General features: G+C 43.0%; 2 protein-coding genes and 1 long non-coding RNA gene across 6 annotated transcripts; all 3 read left to right on the plus strand.

Moving 5' to 3' along the window:
• The first annotated feature begins 6,620 nt into the window (after positions 1-6,620).
• Positions 6,621-7,905, plus strand: LOC143703966 (uncharacterized). The gene is made up of 3 exons (XR_013191507.1): positions 6,621-6,698; positions 6,887-6,958; positions 7,507-7,905. It is a non-coding gene; the product is annotated as an uncharacterized LOC143703966 (long non-coding RNA).
• Positions 7,906-9,124: 1,219 nt separating this feature from the next.
• On the plus strand, positions 9,125-10,213 carry LOC143703905 (uncharacterized). The gene is made up of 4 exons (XM_077197381.1): positions 9,125-9,218; positions 9,320-9,429; positions 9,820-9,945; positions 10,087-10,213. Exons 1-4 carry the CDS (start codon positions 9,210-9,212, stop codon positions 10,211-10,213), a joined length of 372 nt encoding a protein of 123 aa, XP_077053496.1. The 5' UTR covers positions 9,125-9,209.
• Positions 10,214-10,424: 211 nt separating this feature from the next.
• Positions 10,425-14,235, plus strand: LOC143703967 (uncharacterized). Of its 4 annotated transcripts, none has more exons than XM_077197409.1 (8): positions 10,425-10,505; positions 11,514-11,568; positions 11,744-11,835; positions 12,029-12,146; positions 12,273-12,380; positions 12,468-12,665; positions 12,901-13,065; positions 13,972-14,235. In XM_077197409.1, exons 1-8 carry the CDS (start codon positions 10,443-10,445, stop codon positions 14,172-14,174), a joined length of 1,002 nt encoding a protein of 333 aa, XP_077053524.1. In that variant the 5' UTR covers positions 10,425-10,442; the 3' UTR covers positions 14,175-14,235. The 4 variants fall into 4 exon arrangements, with proteins under 4 accessions (XP_077053524.1, XP_077053523.1, XP_077053525.1 ...); XM_077197408.1 differs by having other exon boundaries at positions 10,431-10,514; XM_077197410.1 differs by having other exon boundaries at positions 10,431-10,514; positions 12,468-12,635.
• The last annotated feature ends 2,555 nt before the right edge of the window (positions 14,236-16,790 follow it).

A 16,790-nucleotide genomic window follows, 5' to 3' on the forward strand; every position in this document is an offset into this window, starting at 1 on the left:
GGGGTAGAGCTTAAGTCTAGGTCATAGAACTTAATAAAAGTATGCGGTGAAGACCATCCAGCCGCATCACAAACATCACTCAGGGAAACCCCCGACAAAAGAGCTTTAGAAGCAGCCATACTCCTGGTAGAGTGAGCTCGGACAACCAAAGGTGAAGGCTGGCCAGCCGACTCATAAGCAAGTGAGATAGCCTCAACCACCCACTTGCTCATTCTCTGTTTAGACGCCGGACACCCTTTCCTGGGTGGCCCGAAACATACAAAAAGTTGTTCTGATTTCCTCCACAGGGCAGCTCTGTGGACATAAGCGTCTAATGCCCTAACAGGGCAGAGTGAATTAAGTTTCTCCTGGTCCGATGACATAAATGGAGGAGGACAGAAAGCCTGCAGAACCGTAGGTCTAACAATATTAGTAGGAACCTTAGGAACGTAACCTGGTCTAGGATGCAGAAAAGCTTTAACCATGCCAGGTGCAAATTCCAGGCACGAGGGTGAAACCGACAGAGCCTGCAAATCTCCGATTCTTTTTAGTGAAGAGATAGCAAGCAAAAAGATAGTCTTAAAAGTGAGAAACTTCTCGGGAACTTCTTCGATAGGTTCAAAAGGAGCTAGGGAAAGACCTTCTAATACAATGGCCAGATCCCAAGTCGGCACCCTCGTACGAACTGCTGGCCTCAGCCTCAAAGTGCCACGGAGGAAACGAGTTATAAGCGGGTGTCTCCCAAGAGAAACTCCACTGAAAGGGACGTGGTAAGCAGCTAGTGCCGCCACATACACCTTTAGTGTGGAGGGGGATAACCCTGTGGAGAAGCGCTCCTGCAGGAATTCCAGCACTGCACCCACTGGGCAGTTAACTGGGTCCTGCAGGTGTTCTCCACACCAAGAAGTGAAAAGTTTCCACTTCAAGGCATAAAGCTTCCTCGTGGATGGAGCTCTGGAGTTAAGAATGGTCTCAACAACCTCGGTTGAGAGACCGGAGTCTATGAGCTGGGCCCCCTCAGAGGCCAAGCCCACAGTTTCCACAATTCTGGGCGGGGGTGAAGTATCGTGCCCCCCGCCTGGGAGAGTAGATCCCTCCTGACCGGGAGCTCCAAAGGAGAACCGTCCAGGAGAGAAATCAGGTCCGCAAACCATACTCGGGCCGGCCAGAACGGGGCTACTAGTAGTAGACTGACCCCGTCCCGGCGGACCCTCTCCAGAACTCCTGGTAACAGAGCAATCGGGGGAAAGGCGTACAGACGTGACCTCGGCCACGGCTGCACCATAGCATCCAACCCCAGGGGGGCTGGAAGAGTGATGGAGAACCACCGATGACAATGAGTGGTCTCCTTGGAAGCGAATAGGTCCACCTCGGCGCGACCGAAACTCAACCAAAGGAGCTCCACCACCTCGGGGTGGAGTCTCCATTCCCCTGGCCTCGGCCCCTGCCTCGACAGGGAGTCTGCTACCACATTCAAATACCCAGGGAGATACATTGCTCTCAGAGATAGTAGCTTCCCTTGGGACCACAGGAGGATCTGACGGGCCAACTTGTAAAGCCGGCGAGACCGCAGGCCCCCCTGATGATTTATATAAGAGACCACCGACGTGTTGTCTGATTGAACTAACACATGATGGCCTCTCAGGTCTGTTAGGAAGTGTTTCAGAGCCTGAAACACAGCCAACATCTCTAGACAATTTATGTGCCACGAAAGATGATGATCCTGCCACAGACCTTGGGCTGGGCGACCACTCATGACCGCCCCCCACCCTGTGAGGGAAGCATCCGTCGTTAGCGTTATGCGACGACAAAGAGCCCCCAGCACAGGACCTTTGGATAGGAACCAAGTTTCTCTCCACATGACCAGAGCACGAAGGCAGCGCCGCGTGACTTTGAACGTGCGGAGCGGATTTCCCCTCGGGGAGAATCCCTTGGTCCTGAGCCACCACTGTAGCGGTCTCATGTACAACAGGCCGCAAGGTATAACGTTGGACGCTGCTGCCATCAGACCCAACAGTCTCTGAAACTGCTTGACAGTGAGTAGCTGGCCTAGCTTCACTTGTTTCACAGCTGAGAGAATCGAAGCGATGCGGGTCGGAGAGAGTCGCGCCCGCATCGATACCGAATCCCAAACGACACCCAGAAAAGTGGTCTTCTGGGAAGGAGATAATACACTTTTCTTTGCGTTCAGCCTCAACCCCAACTTTCTGATATGAGCGAGGACGACATCTCGATGCCGAACCGCCATCTGCTCGGTCTGAGCTAAAATCAACCAATCGTCGATGTAATTGAGAATACGAATGCCCTGAAGCCTCAGAGGCACTAGTGCTGCATCCATGCATTTCGTGAAAGTGCGGGGAGATAAAGCTAGGCCAAACGGAAGAACCCTGTACTGGTACGCCTCGCCCCCGAAGGCGAACCTCAGGAACTTCCTGTGTTGTGGAAGGATGGACACATGGAAGCATGCGTCCTTCAGATCTATCGTGACAAACCAGTCCTCGGACCTGATTTGAGACACGATCTGCTTGATAGTGAGCATCTTGAATTTTAGCTTCCCTACCGAGCGATTCAATATGCGCAGGTCTAAAATTGGACGCAACCCCCCATCCTTCTTTGGAACGATGAAATATCGGCTGTAATAACCTGACTCCAAACTGGGAGGAGGAACCCGTTCTATAGCCTCTTTTTGAAGGAGCGTTTTCACCTCTTGTTCCAATACCAGAGCCTGCTCGGGGCCCACCACTGTGTGCAGAACCCCTCTGAATTTTGGTGGACGACACCTGAACTGGATAGCATAACCCTTTTCTACTGTCTGCAGGACCCAATGAGATATTTTTGGAAGGCTTTTCCACTCTGCCAGAAATTCTACTAAGGGTACCAGCCTCTCGAGACTGGCCTCTGGTGTAACTTGAGCAGCAGACGCAGCGCCCTGTAACGGCGCACCGGCAGGGAACAACTGGTCTGACCGCTCTGAGACCCTCCTCAGAGGGAGCGAGCGTCCCTCGGGAAAGCGCTCGCTGGGATCGTCTGTGCCCCGGCATAAAGGCGGGGTTGGCAGAACGAGCCCCTGAGGGCACCGAGGAGGAATGGGCACCGTAAAAAGAGGTGAACACCTTTCCGCCTCGGTGGGGACCACCCTCAGCATCCTGAACGGCTTGGCGTCAGGACTTCTTCTTAGCCGAAGCCTTCTTAGCCAATATAACTGTCCTCAGATCAGTTCTACTGGGAGAAGGCTTCGGCTGAGAGTGTCGCGGCTGAGCCCACTGTCCAGCAGGGGGAGCACGAGACGCGACACTCTGCCTCTGCTGCGCTCTATGTGATGAGCTCGAAGACGGCCGGGGCTGCTCCCGCCCAGCAGCCCCAGGGACATGAACTTTAAGGGGAAGAAACTTTTTAAAAGCTGCAGTTTGTTTCTTTTCTTCTTGGAATTTATCGATAACTGAATTCACAGCATCACCAAACAACCCCATGGGAGAAAGAGGAGCATCTAAAAGAAAAGCTTTTTCTCTCTCTTTAATATTAGTCTGATTTAACCACAAATGTCTTTCTGCGGCCACCAGAGCTGCCATAGAACGACCCATTAATTTGGCCGATTCTCTGGTGGCACGCAGGGATAAATCAGCAGCCTGACGCAGTTCGCGAACTACGTCAGTACTGACCTCCTCACTCTCACTCATGTCCCTTAGCAGATCAGCCTGGTATGCCTGCAAGATTGACATAGTATGCAGACATGACGCAGCCTGACCTGCTGCCGAATATGCTTTACCCACCAAAGCCGAAGTGTTTCTTAAAGGCTTGGTGGGTAATGCCGGTGCCTTAAAAGATGATGCTGCTTCGGGGGAGAGATGGCTCGCAAGCGTCTCTTCCACACGAGGCAACGCACCATAACCATGAGCCTTGGCTCCCATAATATTAGCGTATGTTGAAGTCTGGGGACTAAACACTCTATATGACACCGGTTTTCTCCATGATTTCGACACCTCGGTGTGGAGATCATGGAACAACGGCAGGCACCGGCGTGGAGGCTGCACACGTGACGGCAAAAATCTCTCATCCAACTTTGATTTAGAAACAGACTCCTGTCTAGTCACTGGCCATTCAATATTAAGTTTTTCAACAGCTCTTGTTAACACCTCCATAAGCTCATCACTCTCAGGAGTGTGGGGTGGCGAATCCTCCACATCTCCCTCAACACTAACAACATCAAGTTCCTCAGAACTGGATAGCATTGGTGCCTCAGCCCGAGCGGAAGAAACCGCAGCGCGTGCTTCCGAACCCGGGACTGAGGCACTGGATCTCACAGGTGAAGGGAGAGATAAGGCAGAGCCCGTCTCAAACCCCGCTGTGAGATCCATCTGCGATCCCCACGATAAGCGCCGCCGCTCTGCCTCGGCAGAAGCGGGACCCGAACCGCGGGGAGCGCGCACCGAACCGCTCTCCTCAAAGAGCGACCGGCGGGAGCGGAGCGTCCTTAACGGCAAACGCTCGCAATGCTCACAGTCTGCTCCCTCGAGAGCAAACTGGGCATGCTGAACTCCCAAACAAACAACACAAAGATCATGTGTATCCCCGCTCGTTAAATAACGCGAGCAGGGAGGAACACACTTTCTAAACTGCTGTTCGTCCGCCATAATCTCTCAATATATATATATATAGGGATAAATTGTTTGTGTGGTGCAGGGTATGTAAGACAGACAATATCACACAGGGACAGATTCACATGTAGCGCGACTGAAAGCACAGAAGCTAATGCGCTTGTGTTTTTGGGGTGCTTTATAGTTTCCTGGTCGATGACGTCACCCGCCTATGACGTTTCATCTCTCCATTGGGCTGATTCCATACGTGCTTCATGACGCACAACGCAGGGGCGTTCCCACAGCGTTTGACGCAGCTCGAAGTTCCCTTGAAAGGGAACTAGAGGCAGGCTTGATCAATCAAACTCCCCATCCATCATCTTGTGTAAATAATATTTGGACTAATTTACAATTTTTTTTATGTTTACTCAATTGACAGATAGGCATATACAGACAACGAAAAAAAAATGATAAAGACTAATTATAAATTAATGTTAAATCGGACGAGTCTGTTGCCATGACGGCGACCCCACTTTCTCGGTTTTTCCGTCATTGCGAGGATCCCCTCTACAAATCGGTATGTATCTCAGACCTGCTACTTATTTACTATCTATAAATGTTGAATTAAACGTTTTAATGCGTTTTAGATGGCTTGTATTGTTGATTGCTAAATAGTTGACATGATATCGTGTCTGTAACGTTAGTGGTTTTTCTCTAAAAAAAGTATGCATTTTTACATTACAAATATTTAATGTTTTCTCAAAATGAGTTTATTTTTTTTCATCCATCCAGTAACGTTACCAACATCTCATCCTATGTAGCACCATCATGTACACCAAAAAATATCGAGGAAATCGATTTTTTTTCTACAGTATTATTTCCCAAGTAATTAAAGCATATAGCTAGGCCCTATCCTGAAATCCGTCTGATATTGTTTCAAATCATCTTGTGTGTAAACAAAATGAAAAAAATAATTTTATCATATGCATATGTTCAGATTTTTGTTACCGAAAATATATATGCAAAATTGCGCTTATTTAATGAGATAATGCCTACTTTGCATAATTAAACATACACATTTCAAAAACTTATAATACACTGTTTTTATATACTTAATTGTGTAATTAATCAACTGAGGAAGTTTCATGGTGATATCTATTATTTTAAAAGTTTACCCTATTCACCTATAGTGTCTCGCATTAATGTGGACATTATATTTTTTCTCAGAGATACTGTATATCTAATTATGCTTTCTTGTCTGTTCTACAGATTATTTGCTTTTTACATATTATCTCCATTGCTCTATCTCTATCGTTTAAAAAAACAAAGGCACTTTTAAGAGCCACTCTTTCAATCTCTCTCGCTCACTCTGTTTCTCTCTTAAGTCTCTCACACTTTCTGTCTCTCTCTCTCTCTCTCTCTCTCTCTCTCTCTCTGTCTCTCTCTCTCTCTCTCTCTCTGTCTCTCTCTCTCTCTCTCTCTCTCTCTCTCTCTCTCTCTCTCTCTCTCTCTCTCTCTCTCTCTCTCTCTCTCTCCACCCCCTCCTCTCTCTCTCACTCACACACACACACACACACACACACACACACACACACACACACACACACACACACACACACACACACACACACACACACACACTCATCTTCATATCTGTATTGTGTGTCTATTGTCTGTATTTTTGTATTGTATCTGTGCATGCACCATGTCGGAAAACCACCCAGGATTCTTTGAAGATCCCAATGAGGTCAGGGGCCATATGGCTGCTGAAATTAGCAAGGCTCTTCTCCATGAGGCCAGGGTGAGAAGTTTTGATAAACTTACACCCATGTCTCTGAAAATCACTATTTACATATTGTTTGTTTGTTGTAGTTGCTGTTGAGGTATGATGTTCTAGACATTTAATGGACATTGGAGTAGTGTAGTATTTTATATCTTGTAGTTTTAGTTTTGTGTTTTTTATTGTTAGTTACTTTGGAAAAAAGCGTCCATCAAACATAACCATAAGTCTGATATTGGGAATGACAATGGGAAGCCATGTCCCTCAAAAAAGAAAGAGGACTATGAGAGGGAAAGCAGTCGCAAGCGCAGCGGCCACAAGTAACAGACGTAAGAAACGTCAAAAAGCAGAACGTCGTGCATTAGGTTCGTTGTTTATAGCACTGTTATAGTTTAATAATGATAATTATCTAAATGTTGGTGAGTGAAAAGATGGTTTGAGCTCACTGAGCCAGATGTATGATTGAATATTGTTAATTTTCTGGACTAAAATATATGATGCTTTACAGTAAGACCCTGATAGAATAGATTACCTATTGTATTGGCCTTTGCAGCTTCTGAAGTTCAAGTGAACACAGTGTCTGAGGAAGTCCCTCAGATCGAAGAAGAGATTACTGCAAGTCTTGGTGAGTATGTCTGTATAATCCCTATAACTACATTTCCTATTCCTCCATATCAACAACTTTTCTAATGACCCTGTAAACTTTTCCTCGATTCATTGTTGTTGATGTCTCACGCTTCTTCTCCACGCAACTACATTAAAAGTGGTTTGTGTTTGTATTTTGTTGTTGTAGACAGAACATGTGCATTATATTCTATTTTTTTACAATTCTGCACTCATTGCTTTTGCATAGCTTGCTTTTAGAAATTCTTGCCTATTTTGGGAAGTGATAGACACTCCAACTCTTCATTTCAAACTGGTCTATTATCGGAAGCATATTACACGGTTTGTGAGACCATTGTGATACAATGGTTTGTGATACAATGATCCAGTCCATATACAGTACATTAAACCAACATTGAATGGACACTGTCGTGAATGGCTTGGTCAAAGTCAGATTTTAAGTCATAATTATTGTCGTACCATTCAGTATTATGTAATTTTTATCTATTGTGCCTTCACTCAATCGAAGGGTTGTTTAACAGTTATTTATTTATTTTCATTTATTTTCAGAAACGTGTCTTCAACAGCTGAGGGACACTCTTGACTCGGTTGAGGTTAATGTGGCAGCTGAAAAAACAGCATGGGCACAGCGGCAGCTACACGCTGATACAAGGGCAAAAGCAGCAAGGCCAGCGCTGCTTGATGCTAAACTGTCCGCTGAAAGAGACTTCTACCAAAAATGTCACAGGTGCGGTGCCGGAGAGGCAGTAATTAGGTGCCTGGATTGTGTGCCACTGGACATGGAGTATCTATGTGGAGGATGCGACATGGAGGCTCACAAAAAGAATGTGTTCCATGGCAGGGAGGCAATTTTCCACGGCTACCTGGAGCCTATTCCCCCCACAAAGGCTGTGGTGATGGGTGAAAACGGCCAGCCTCACTTTTGTGAGCAGGGTATGTGTTTATTAACAATTTGTGTTGACTAGTAAAGGGTAATTACTAATTACACAGATATTCTTTGTTGATATACTTTGTCAATGGAAAAGGTTTAAACTCTTAATTTGAATCACTCTTTGACTGAAGAAATTGTTTTTGTTTGGCTTTGACTATGAAACGTGCTATTAGTAAGCAAACAGTGATAATGACATGGTAGAGTTGTCTATTTTGTAGATGTTGGTTTTGAATCACTGATATGACAAGTGATATACCTTCTCGATTGAGGAAAAATGTAACAACCTCTTTGCATTGCAGTATATCAGTTGCCATTGCCCGCACATAGGGCACTATGTGAGTGCACCCATGAGATTAAGGTCACCTCTGGCAAGCATATTTCTGTGGTCACCATGAATGGTAAGTTTGGAAAGTCCTGCTTTTTGTTTCGTAGTACCGCAGAAGTTAACAATTGCCATCAAGGCAAAGCTTTTCTCTTGAGAAATATACCAATTGCCAAATGTTAATGCCATATCAAATACTACAGTGAATTAATAAGGGACAGTTGAGTTGGAAAAAGTTGATTCTGTGAAACACGTTTAATGTGTCTCTTTTTTGACAGGACGATATGATGTCTGTTTGCCCTGTAAAGTTTGTCCTACCTGCCTTGTGGAATGGACCCCAGGGGTGAAAGAGCTCCTCAGGTACCGTTACTGGCCAAGCACAACAAACTGCCAGACACTATATAGTTTTGATGTCTTTGAAGCTTTTGCTCACATCAAAGTATCGGCTCCTTCGATGTCAAGGCATGCCTTTTTAAAGCTACTGGAGCACCGTTCTGTTCAGGCTGGAAGGGTAAATCTGCTTGAATCATTGTTACACACAATCAAATTACTGTAATATTGTAATATTTCTTTTCTGTAAACACAATTTTTTTTATGTCATAGCCGGGGAATGTCTGTGCAGATACGTTCCAGAAAAGCTTTTTCGAATATTGTTTTTGCAAGCATACAGAAGAGGTGATGTGTGAAGTAAATCACTTTTATTGTCCAGCATGTCACCCAGACATGTTGGCAGTGTGTTGCGATGGCAATCGCAAACATTATCGCTTCAAAAAATCAAAAGGGTATGTTCATATTATACAGGCATTAATCTCAATATCAAAACCACAGCTGTGGTCTACATCTAGTTGCATGTAGAGTCATGTTTGGTCAGTTAAAAGAGGATTTTTTTTGTGATCAATTTTATTGGACAGGAATGAGGAACCCTCTCTGTACAAGGGGTTATTTCTTGCCAAAGATGAGGAGGTATCAGCCTTTCTCAACAATGTCAGAGGCAGCAGCATGACAAGAGTATGTCAAATATTGCATATTAAGACAGTATATCTACTGCTTATGTTTGAGTGTCTTTTCTGTTTTCTATTTGTTAAGACGAGTGATATCTGACTTTACAGGCAGATAACAGTGGAACATGTGGCGTTTCAAGGTTCAGGGCGAGTAAGGAGACGTCAAAAAAATCATCGTCCAAAATAGATGAAGAGGGGATACAAGTGGCAGTCTGCAGGTATGTGGGTAGATCAGAAGTGTGCAATTGTACAGATGCCATTTGTTACACGCTGTGGAAACTCATTTGTGGATAAATGTATCAGAGTCATGTTAAATTTCCTTATGGGAAGGAAAGTAAATCCCCTTAACAGATTTTTTTCCCTAGAAGATTGTTTTAAATCTCAGTTAGTCACATATGTAGAGATTGATGGGGAAATGTCTGTGTGTGTGTGTGTGAGAGAGAGAGAGAGAGAGAGAGAGAGAGAGAGAGAGAGAGAGAGAGAGAGAGAGAGAGAGAGAGACTGAGAGAGACTGAGAGGCTTTGAATAGAGGGTTTTGATTAGCTTTGTTTTCCACAGGTCTTATTGTGTAAATTGATCATTAACCATATTGTCCTCTTGTGTATCAGACACGGGATATTGCTGCGAGGACTGAACCACTACCGGGGCGAGGTCTTCGCCTACCCAATGTTTTTACAGAGGGAATTGTCAGAGAGGGCCAATGTCACTTTCTTCTGCATGGATGTTGTCTGCAGGTAATTTTTCTCTGTCATATTGAAACTCGGTCAACCTACTGTACATTAAGTGTCAAGTGCCTGCTTTTTTTTTCAGTTGTTTTATATTGATGGCCAGGCAAAGTGTTGGTTAATGCCTACTAATGCTGTGCTTCTTTTTAGGTACTGGCCATACCTAAGCAAAGTGACTGAAGAATCATCAGATCTTCAACCGCTGATGGAAATGAGGCCATTTCTCAGTGTGATGCATGCCAAAGCTCAAATTACTGAAATTCAGATGCAACAGTAGCCAGCAGGCAGCTAATGCGAAAAGCCGAGCAATGATTGTTTTTTATTATTTTAATCTGGTATTAGTGGCAATATACTAAATTGTAAGTCTTTGATTATGATATCTTGTGTAGTATATTATGCAGATAAAATATGACACCTTTAATGTGAAAATGATTTTAATGTGCACATAATCCATGATTGCATAACATTAGATTTTTAAAGTTATGGTATGAAATTAATCCAACACTATGTTGCAGGTGAGATGGGGCGGCAGGAATCAGGATGGAGCAGGGAACACTGTTGGAGAGGAAGTTGAGCAAGTATGTTATCACCGACATTATTGTAACTATGTAGATATAGGAGACTTCACTGATACATTTATGTGTGAGACAAGCAGAGTGTGAAGGATAATGCACATCAGGGTATCAAACAAAGATCTATGCTTGCTCGAATGACCATCAGAGCACAACACACATTATCTCACAAGTGCAACACACATTATGTCTCCTCTGAGTAAAAAGTGAGTAGTGGTGGTGTCTGCATGATACATCACTATTTCAAGTTATGTTCCCTCTGAGCTGCACTATTTAATTATATACACACTTTTGATCCTGTTAGGGAAATTCAGTCTCTGCATTTAACCTATCCGTGAATTAGAGACGCACATACACAGCACACAGTGAGGTCACACACACTAACTCCTTACCACTAGAGCAGTGGGCAGTCAGCTGATGCGGCGCCCGGGGAGCAGTGGAGGGTTTGGTGCCTTGCTTAAGGGCACCTTAGCCGTGGATGTGGACAGGACAGCGATTTTCAACAACTTTCCCCACCCACTTTCACTTTCCACACAACCACCCTCCTCCTGGTCGGCATTCGAACGAGACACACGCCCAAGGCCCTAACCAGTAGGCCATGGTAGACTTTTTCCAACCTACCAGTAGGACCCCATTTGACACACCAGGCTGGTGACAGTGCAAAATCATCACCCAGTTTCATGGGATTCTATGAAAATGCCGATTGTCACAGCTCTGGCATGTCATTGTGATGTTTTAAAATGTAGACCCAATTGGCAAGACCCAACTTTGAAAAATTGGGCTTGATCTTTCCTATTTTGCTGTCTATGGCTATGGCTGAAAGGGCGTGGTCGCTTTAGTTTCCATGGCATTCTGAGGTGGAGAGCTAGTTGACGATAAGATATTAGTTCAACAATAAGTATGGCTACACGTTCACATTTACATACAGTATGTTTTTGTTTATTTGTTGTTGTTTTTTGGTAATATAAAATAGGAATACATTTAATTTCTGTATTGTTTATCTAGGTAAACAGCTTTCTCTCCAGGGCAGCTCTTGTCACAAAGTACATGACAAAAGCAGGTTGGTATGACACATTACAAACCATACTCTGTGATGAGGTATTTCTGACTTCTAAAATGTAATTTCCTGTTCTCCTTGCACTAAAGTATTTGTTGTGTTAGGTTGTGTCTAACTGCAATGGTCTTTCCCAAGTAAATTGATCCAATCATGCATGCAGATTTATTTTTTTAAACAGGGAGAGAGAATATGCTCACTCAACAGGCCATGGGGTGGAACAGAAAAAAGACAGAGAACCTTCACAAAGTCTTGGCCCGCAGATACATCAAAGTAAGGACATTTCCCAATGGTCCTCTTGCCTGACACAACATACATTTTAACAACAAACAGCAGAGCTGGAGTCCATCCATCTGCAATAAGCTCATTCATTCATTCATTTATAAACTGTAGATGAAGGAATTTCTTGATCCCGGGATTGGCTGAAAGCTTGCATGATATTTTTTTATTTTTGTGTGATTTAAAGATCTCCGAGAGGGCAAAGCTGGAAGCTGCTAGCTTCAGTGATTTCTGCCAGAAGAATGACATCACTGAACAAACAGCACAGCAGTGGGTGTGTGATGTTCAGCAGTGGGCAGTCACAGGTAAATCATGCGTAGCGCTCAGATTTTTCACAAATACAACTGTTAATTACTTTGTTCAAATATGAACTACATAAGGTGATCAGACATTTTAAATGAAACAATCGTTTAATTGTGTTACCTATTTAGAGCCAGTTAGCACAACAGAACAGGGAGCAACAGAGGATCTCAGGGCTGAGATAGAGAGCATCTTAGTGGCCCTGCTACGCAAGAAGCATGACCTCTATCGTCAGAATGGTTGGTTGACTAATATTCAAATGGCACATTGTAAATGCAAACAAACAAAAACTGTTTTCCTGAAATTTTTCTTATTTCACTTTGCAGATAGCAATCAAACAAGACAAAGAAAAAGAAGAAAAATAAGAGAATTAAAAAAAAAACTGAAACAAAAGATCCTGCTGTACAATGCAATTGCAGAGGATACAATTGACGAGGAGTTGGCCTCCAATTTGACAGAGGACTACATCCTGCCTTGGGAGAGACGTGAGGATGGTATGGTAGTCCTGACATGTTCTCTAAAATGTATGCCTGTCTTTTTTATTTTTTAATAAAAAAAAAAAAGTATTTTATTGCAATGAAAATCTCTCTCTCTCTCTCTCTCTCTCTCTCTCTCTCTCTCTCTCTCTCTCTCTCTCTTTCTCTCTCTCTCTCTATATATATATATATATCTTTCTCTCTCTCTCTTGTATGTTTGGGTTTATAACTTAACCATCATAAATACTAAATCACTTTTTCCATCAATTCCCTCTACTTAAAGGTCGCTCCTTCAGGTTAAAACGGTCTATTTTTGACCAAATGATGCTAGTTAGACGCCTTGAGGAGGAGCAGAGTATCCTGGTGAAGGAGATGTCTCAGCACATCACGTCTCTTCGTAAGGAGATAAAGGGAGTGGAGAAGCTGAAAGAGAACATCAGAATGGGCTGTAAGTCAAATTTGGAGTTTTTTTTCTCACTAACATATGTATAGTCCCTTTTCTACTGAATGTTATCAGTTCAACTCACCTCAACATGACTCTACTTGGTTTATTTTCAAATTTTTGGTTTCATTTTCCACTGCATAAAAGTACCATTTCATGTAACTGGTTGCTACAGCAACACTGAAGTAAACTATCTTAGCATCACCATTGTGTAAAAGTTGGTAACATCAATCACTACAGCAGAACAAATAAAATCAACAGTATTCTGAATTCATCACAATACAGACATGTTTTTGGGGAGATGGCAATATTTACTCTATCGGCCGTCCTGTCTTGCTAACACTAAGCTGCTGCTGAGGGCCTGCTCAGAACGTTAATATTATGATGCTAGCGATAACAATGACCAAAGAGCTATCTACACATCATTGTTGGAACTTCAACAGAGGTGGAACCAAAAGTGCTTGGTACCAGAGTCAAGTGGATCTGGTACCAGTCTGTGGAAAAGAGCCACAAGTTTTGTTTTTTCTATATTAGTCATACCACTCTGCTCCACCCTCACACTTTGTTTGCCCTATCCTCACCTCAACATAGCCCCCCCCCCCCAATTACACACAGACAGTCACAGCTTCTGCAAACCCCCATCCCTCCCCGACTGCACTTTATACCCCCAATTTATGCAAAGTATAGGATGTCAAGCACATACAATTTCTATGAATTTCTTACATACAATAACTATGCATATGACAATAAAATGTCCTTGTATTCCGTGTTTAAGTTTTCTTGCAACAATAACCAAAAAATCTAAACAAAACAAAAAACAAGAAATTGAGTAACATGATTCTGTCATATGTGGTTCTACATGCTATAATTTTGGAACAATACTTGTTATTCTTATGTTTATGTATGTTACAGATTTTGGTGACATGTCAGAGGATGCTGCAGCTGGTTGGAAAAGTGTCCTCATGCGGAGGTCCTCTGCACTGGAGAGTTTATGCCAACAAGCTGTGAGCACGTATAGTGCTATAGTTGATGACCTCCAGATACAGGACACAGAATGCAGAACGGACACTGATGACGAATATGACTTTAGTAGTCCAGAGTCAGAAGAAGATTAGAAAGGAGACCACTCTGTTTTGTTTTGTTTTTAAAGGGGTGGTTCGGAATTTTGGACATCGGGGCTCATTTCCAAGTGAGCCTTAGTCTTATTTATCAGTAGAGATATTTTTCAAAGATTTTCTTCCAGTCGTTCAAGTTGCATAGTTCGCCGGTGCTAGGCTAGCGCGAGTCAACGGTAACTGCTAGCCTGCCATTAAAAACAGTTTTACCCACGACACAGTACACCAAAAGCAAATAAATTATAACGCCAGACTGTCGATGTAAATGTCTGTTGAGAGAATAATGTTAGAAATCAAACTACTCTTGCATCTCAATGATCTCATTACATTTACAGGAACTAGTTTCTCAGCAGCGGCGGTATTTTACTTTGCTCCGGTTAGTAGTACTGCGCCGAAAAGTAAACACAGAACAGAAGCGGACTACAGTCGGGGACGTCTAGCTAGCTAGTTTTAGTCTCGGTTGCCTAGGTAACTGAATATCACTCCGCCGCTGCTGTAGACTGTGCTAATAAATACAAGGAACAAAATAACTATTGCAATGCAATGAAAGGGTAATTTGATTTCTAACATTATTCTCTCAACAGACATTTACATCGATAGTCTGGCGTTATAATTTATTTGCTTTTGGTGTACTGTGGAGGGGGAAAACTGTTTTTAATGGCAGGCTAGCAGATACCGTTGACTCGCGCTAGCCTAGCACCGGCGAACTATGCAACTTGAACGAATGGATGAAAACTTTTGAAAACTGTCTCCACTGATAAATAACAATAAGGCTCACTTGGAAATGAGCCCCGATGTCCAAAATTCCGAACCACCCCTTTAAAATCTGTGAACTTTCCATTATCTCTCACCCTTCCTGAATAATAACAACTACCCAGAACATTGCTTGTTCATTCTTCACACATCAGGCAAAAGATACAGAGGCATCACTAGAAGGAACAATATTGGTTGATGATTAATGATTCAGGGATAGTACCTACCCCAGGTTGCCTGGCCACGCCTTCCTATGCACTTCCGCTCGATTATCATCTCCCTACAGTGCTAGTTTGGATTTGATTCCATTGAGCTGGTTGTCTCCGGTGGCAAGGAGTTGTGAACGCTGAGCTAGAATACTATCAGCCAAGACAAGCTATCAGTCAAGGGCTGATCCTATCTTTTTAAACTTCAACAAGCTCCAGCAAGCAATAATTTATCGCTACCGAATGGCCAGACTCAGGCTAACTTTTATTACCAGGCTAACCCCCAAGCTTTCAGACACGTAAATATGCACTATGATAATTCAATTATCAACATTAGGTGTTGTTAAATGTGAAATTATTTTGCACTGCAACTTCATATACTACAATCATGAGTGTGTACATTAATATCAATGCAATATCTACTAAATGGATTGGCCCTCTGCATGGACTGTTGGACATGGACTGTTTTATGCATTCTGGACTGTGACATTTCAACCTCAACTTTAGCACTTAAAGGACAATATGGAGCTCATTTATGCTCTATTGAATTTTCTTGTGTGTTGGATGTGTGATGTGGTACATGTGAGCACACAAAGATAGATTTCTTCAACTGTGGAAATGGCTACAATAAACTTGAATGTGAATTTGAAAATGTTGTAAATTATTTGTGATTGTAATTGAAGTGCATAAAGTACATAATTGCCTAGTAGTCTTCATTGAAAATCTACATTTTACAGTATACTGTCACAATATAAAAACTCTTCAGGATGCTGAAGTGGCACTGGTGATATCAAAAGTCAATTATTGTCCATGGGACCTGGTGTCACTTGGCAGTACTTAACATGCTGTGTTGACTTGACAGGTTAGAGCTTTGATAAAAAGCCACGGATCTTGTTTTTCATATATTCAAAACCAATGTATTCAAGCAGAATAGTATTTAAATTAATATGAAAAAAAGTGATCATTTCAGTAAGGGTGGTGATTGGTTCAGAGTTGGAAACGGGACAACAAGATCGTAGCTAGTGTCTGAAAGTATAATTAAGCTGCATGCCAGATGTCCACCAGCACAGTTGTTTTACAGCCTCATATCTCTCATCCCTAGACATTGCTCAATTTACGAGTCGACCAACTCCTCATTGAGTAGGCCTATACCTGCCAGACATCCTCTTTTTTCAGAAAATGGAAAGTAGAATGTGTCTTTAAAAGCGAGGATAAGCTGCAACTCCAAGTTGATTATGATTTTACTTGATTTGGATACAAAAAAATTGATTGACTTGATTGGTCTGCATTCAGGCTACACACCATTGTATCATCACTCATGGATCCCTATCAGTTTGCTTACCAGGCTGTGGAAAATGCCATCAGCCTGGCTGTTTACTCTGCTACATTTGGAGTCAATTAACACCTATGCGTGCATAGCTTAGCATATAACATGATAGATCCTCTCAATCTGTTCTCCAGCCTGCAATTCATGAATGGCAATATAGCTCTGTGTCACTTCATACTTTCATATAATTAATTTGGTCAATTTTAACAATATGGAAACATGCCCTCAATACGGATAGGCCACCAGAAGGCTGTAGAGAGGTAGTAGGAGCAAAAACTGTATTCTACTGTCGCTGGTGGCTTGTGCTTCTCGCCTACTGTCCAGTACACT

This window comes from Siphateles boraxobius, unplaced genomic scaffold (genome assembly GCF_051911475.1).
Source record: "Siphateles boraxobius isolate OS27281-9 unplaced genomic scaffold, OSU_SipBor_1 39, whole genome shotgun sequence".
Taxonomy (NCBI): Eukaryota; Metazoa; Chordata; class Actinopteri; order Cypriniformes; family Leuciscidae; genus Siphateles; species Siphateles boraxobius.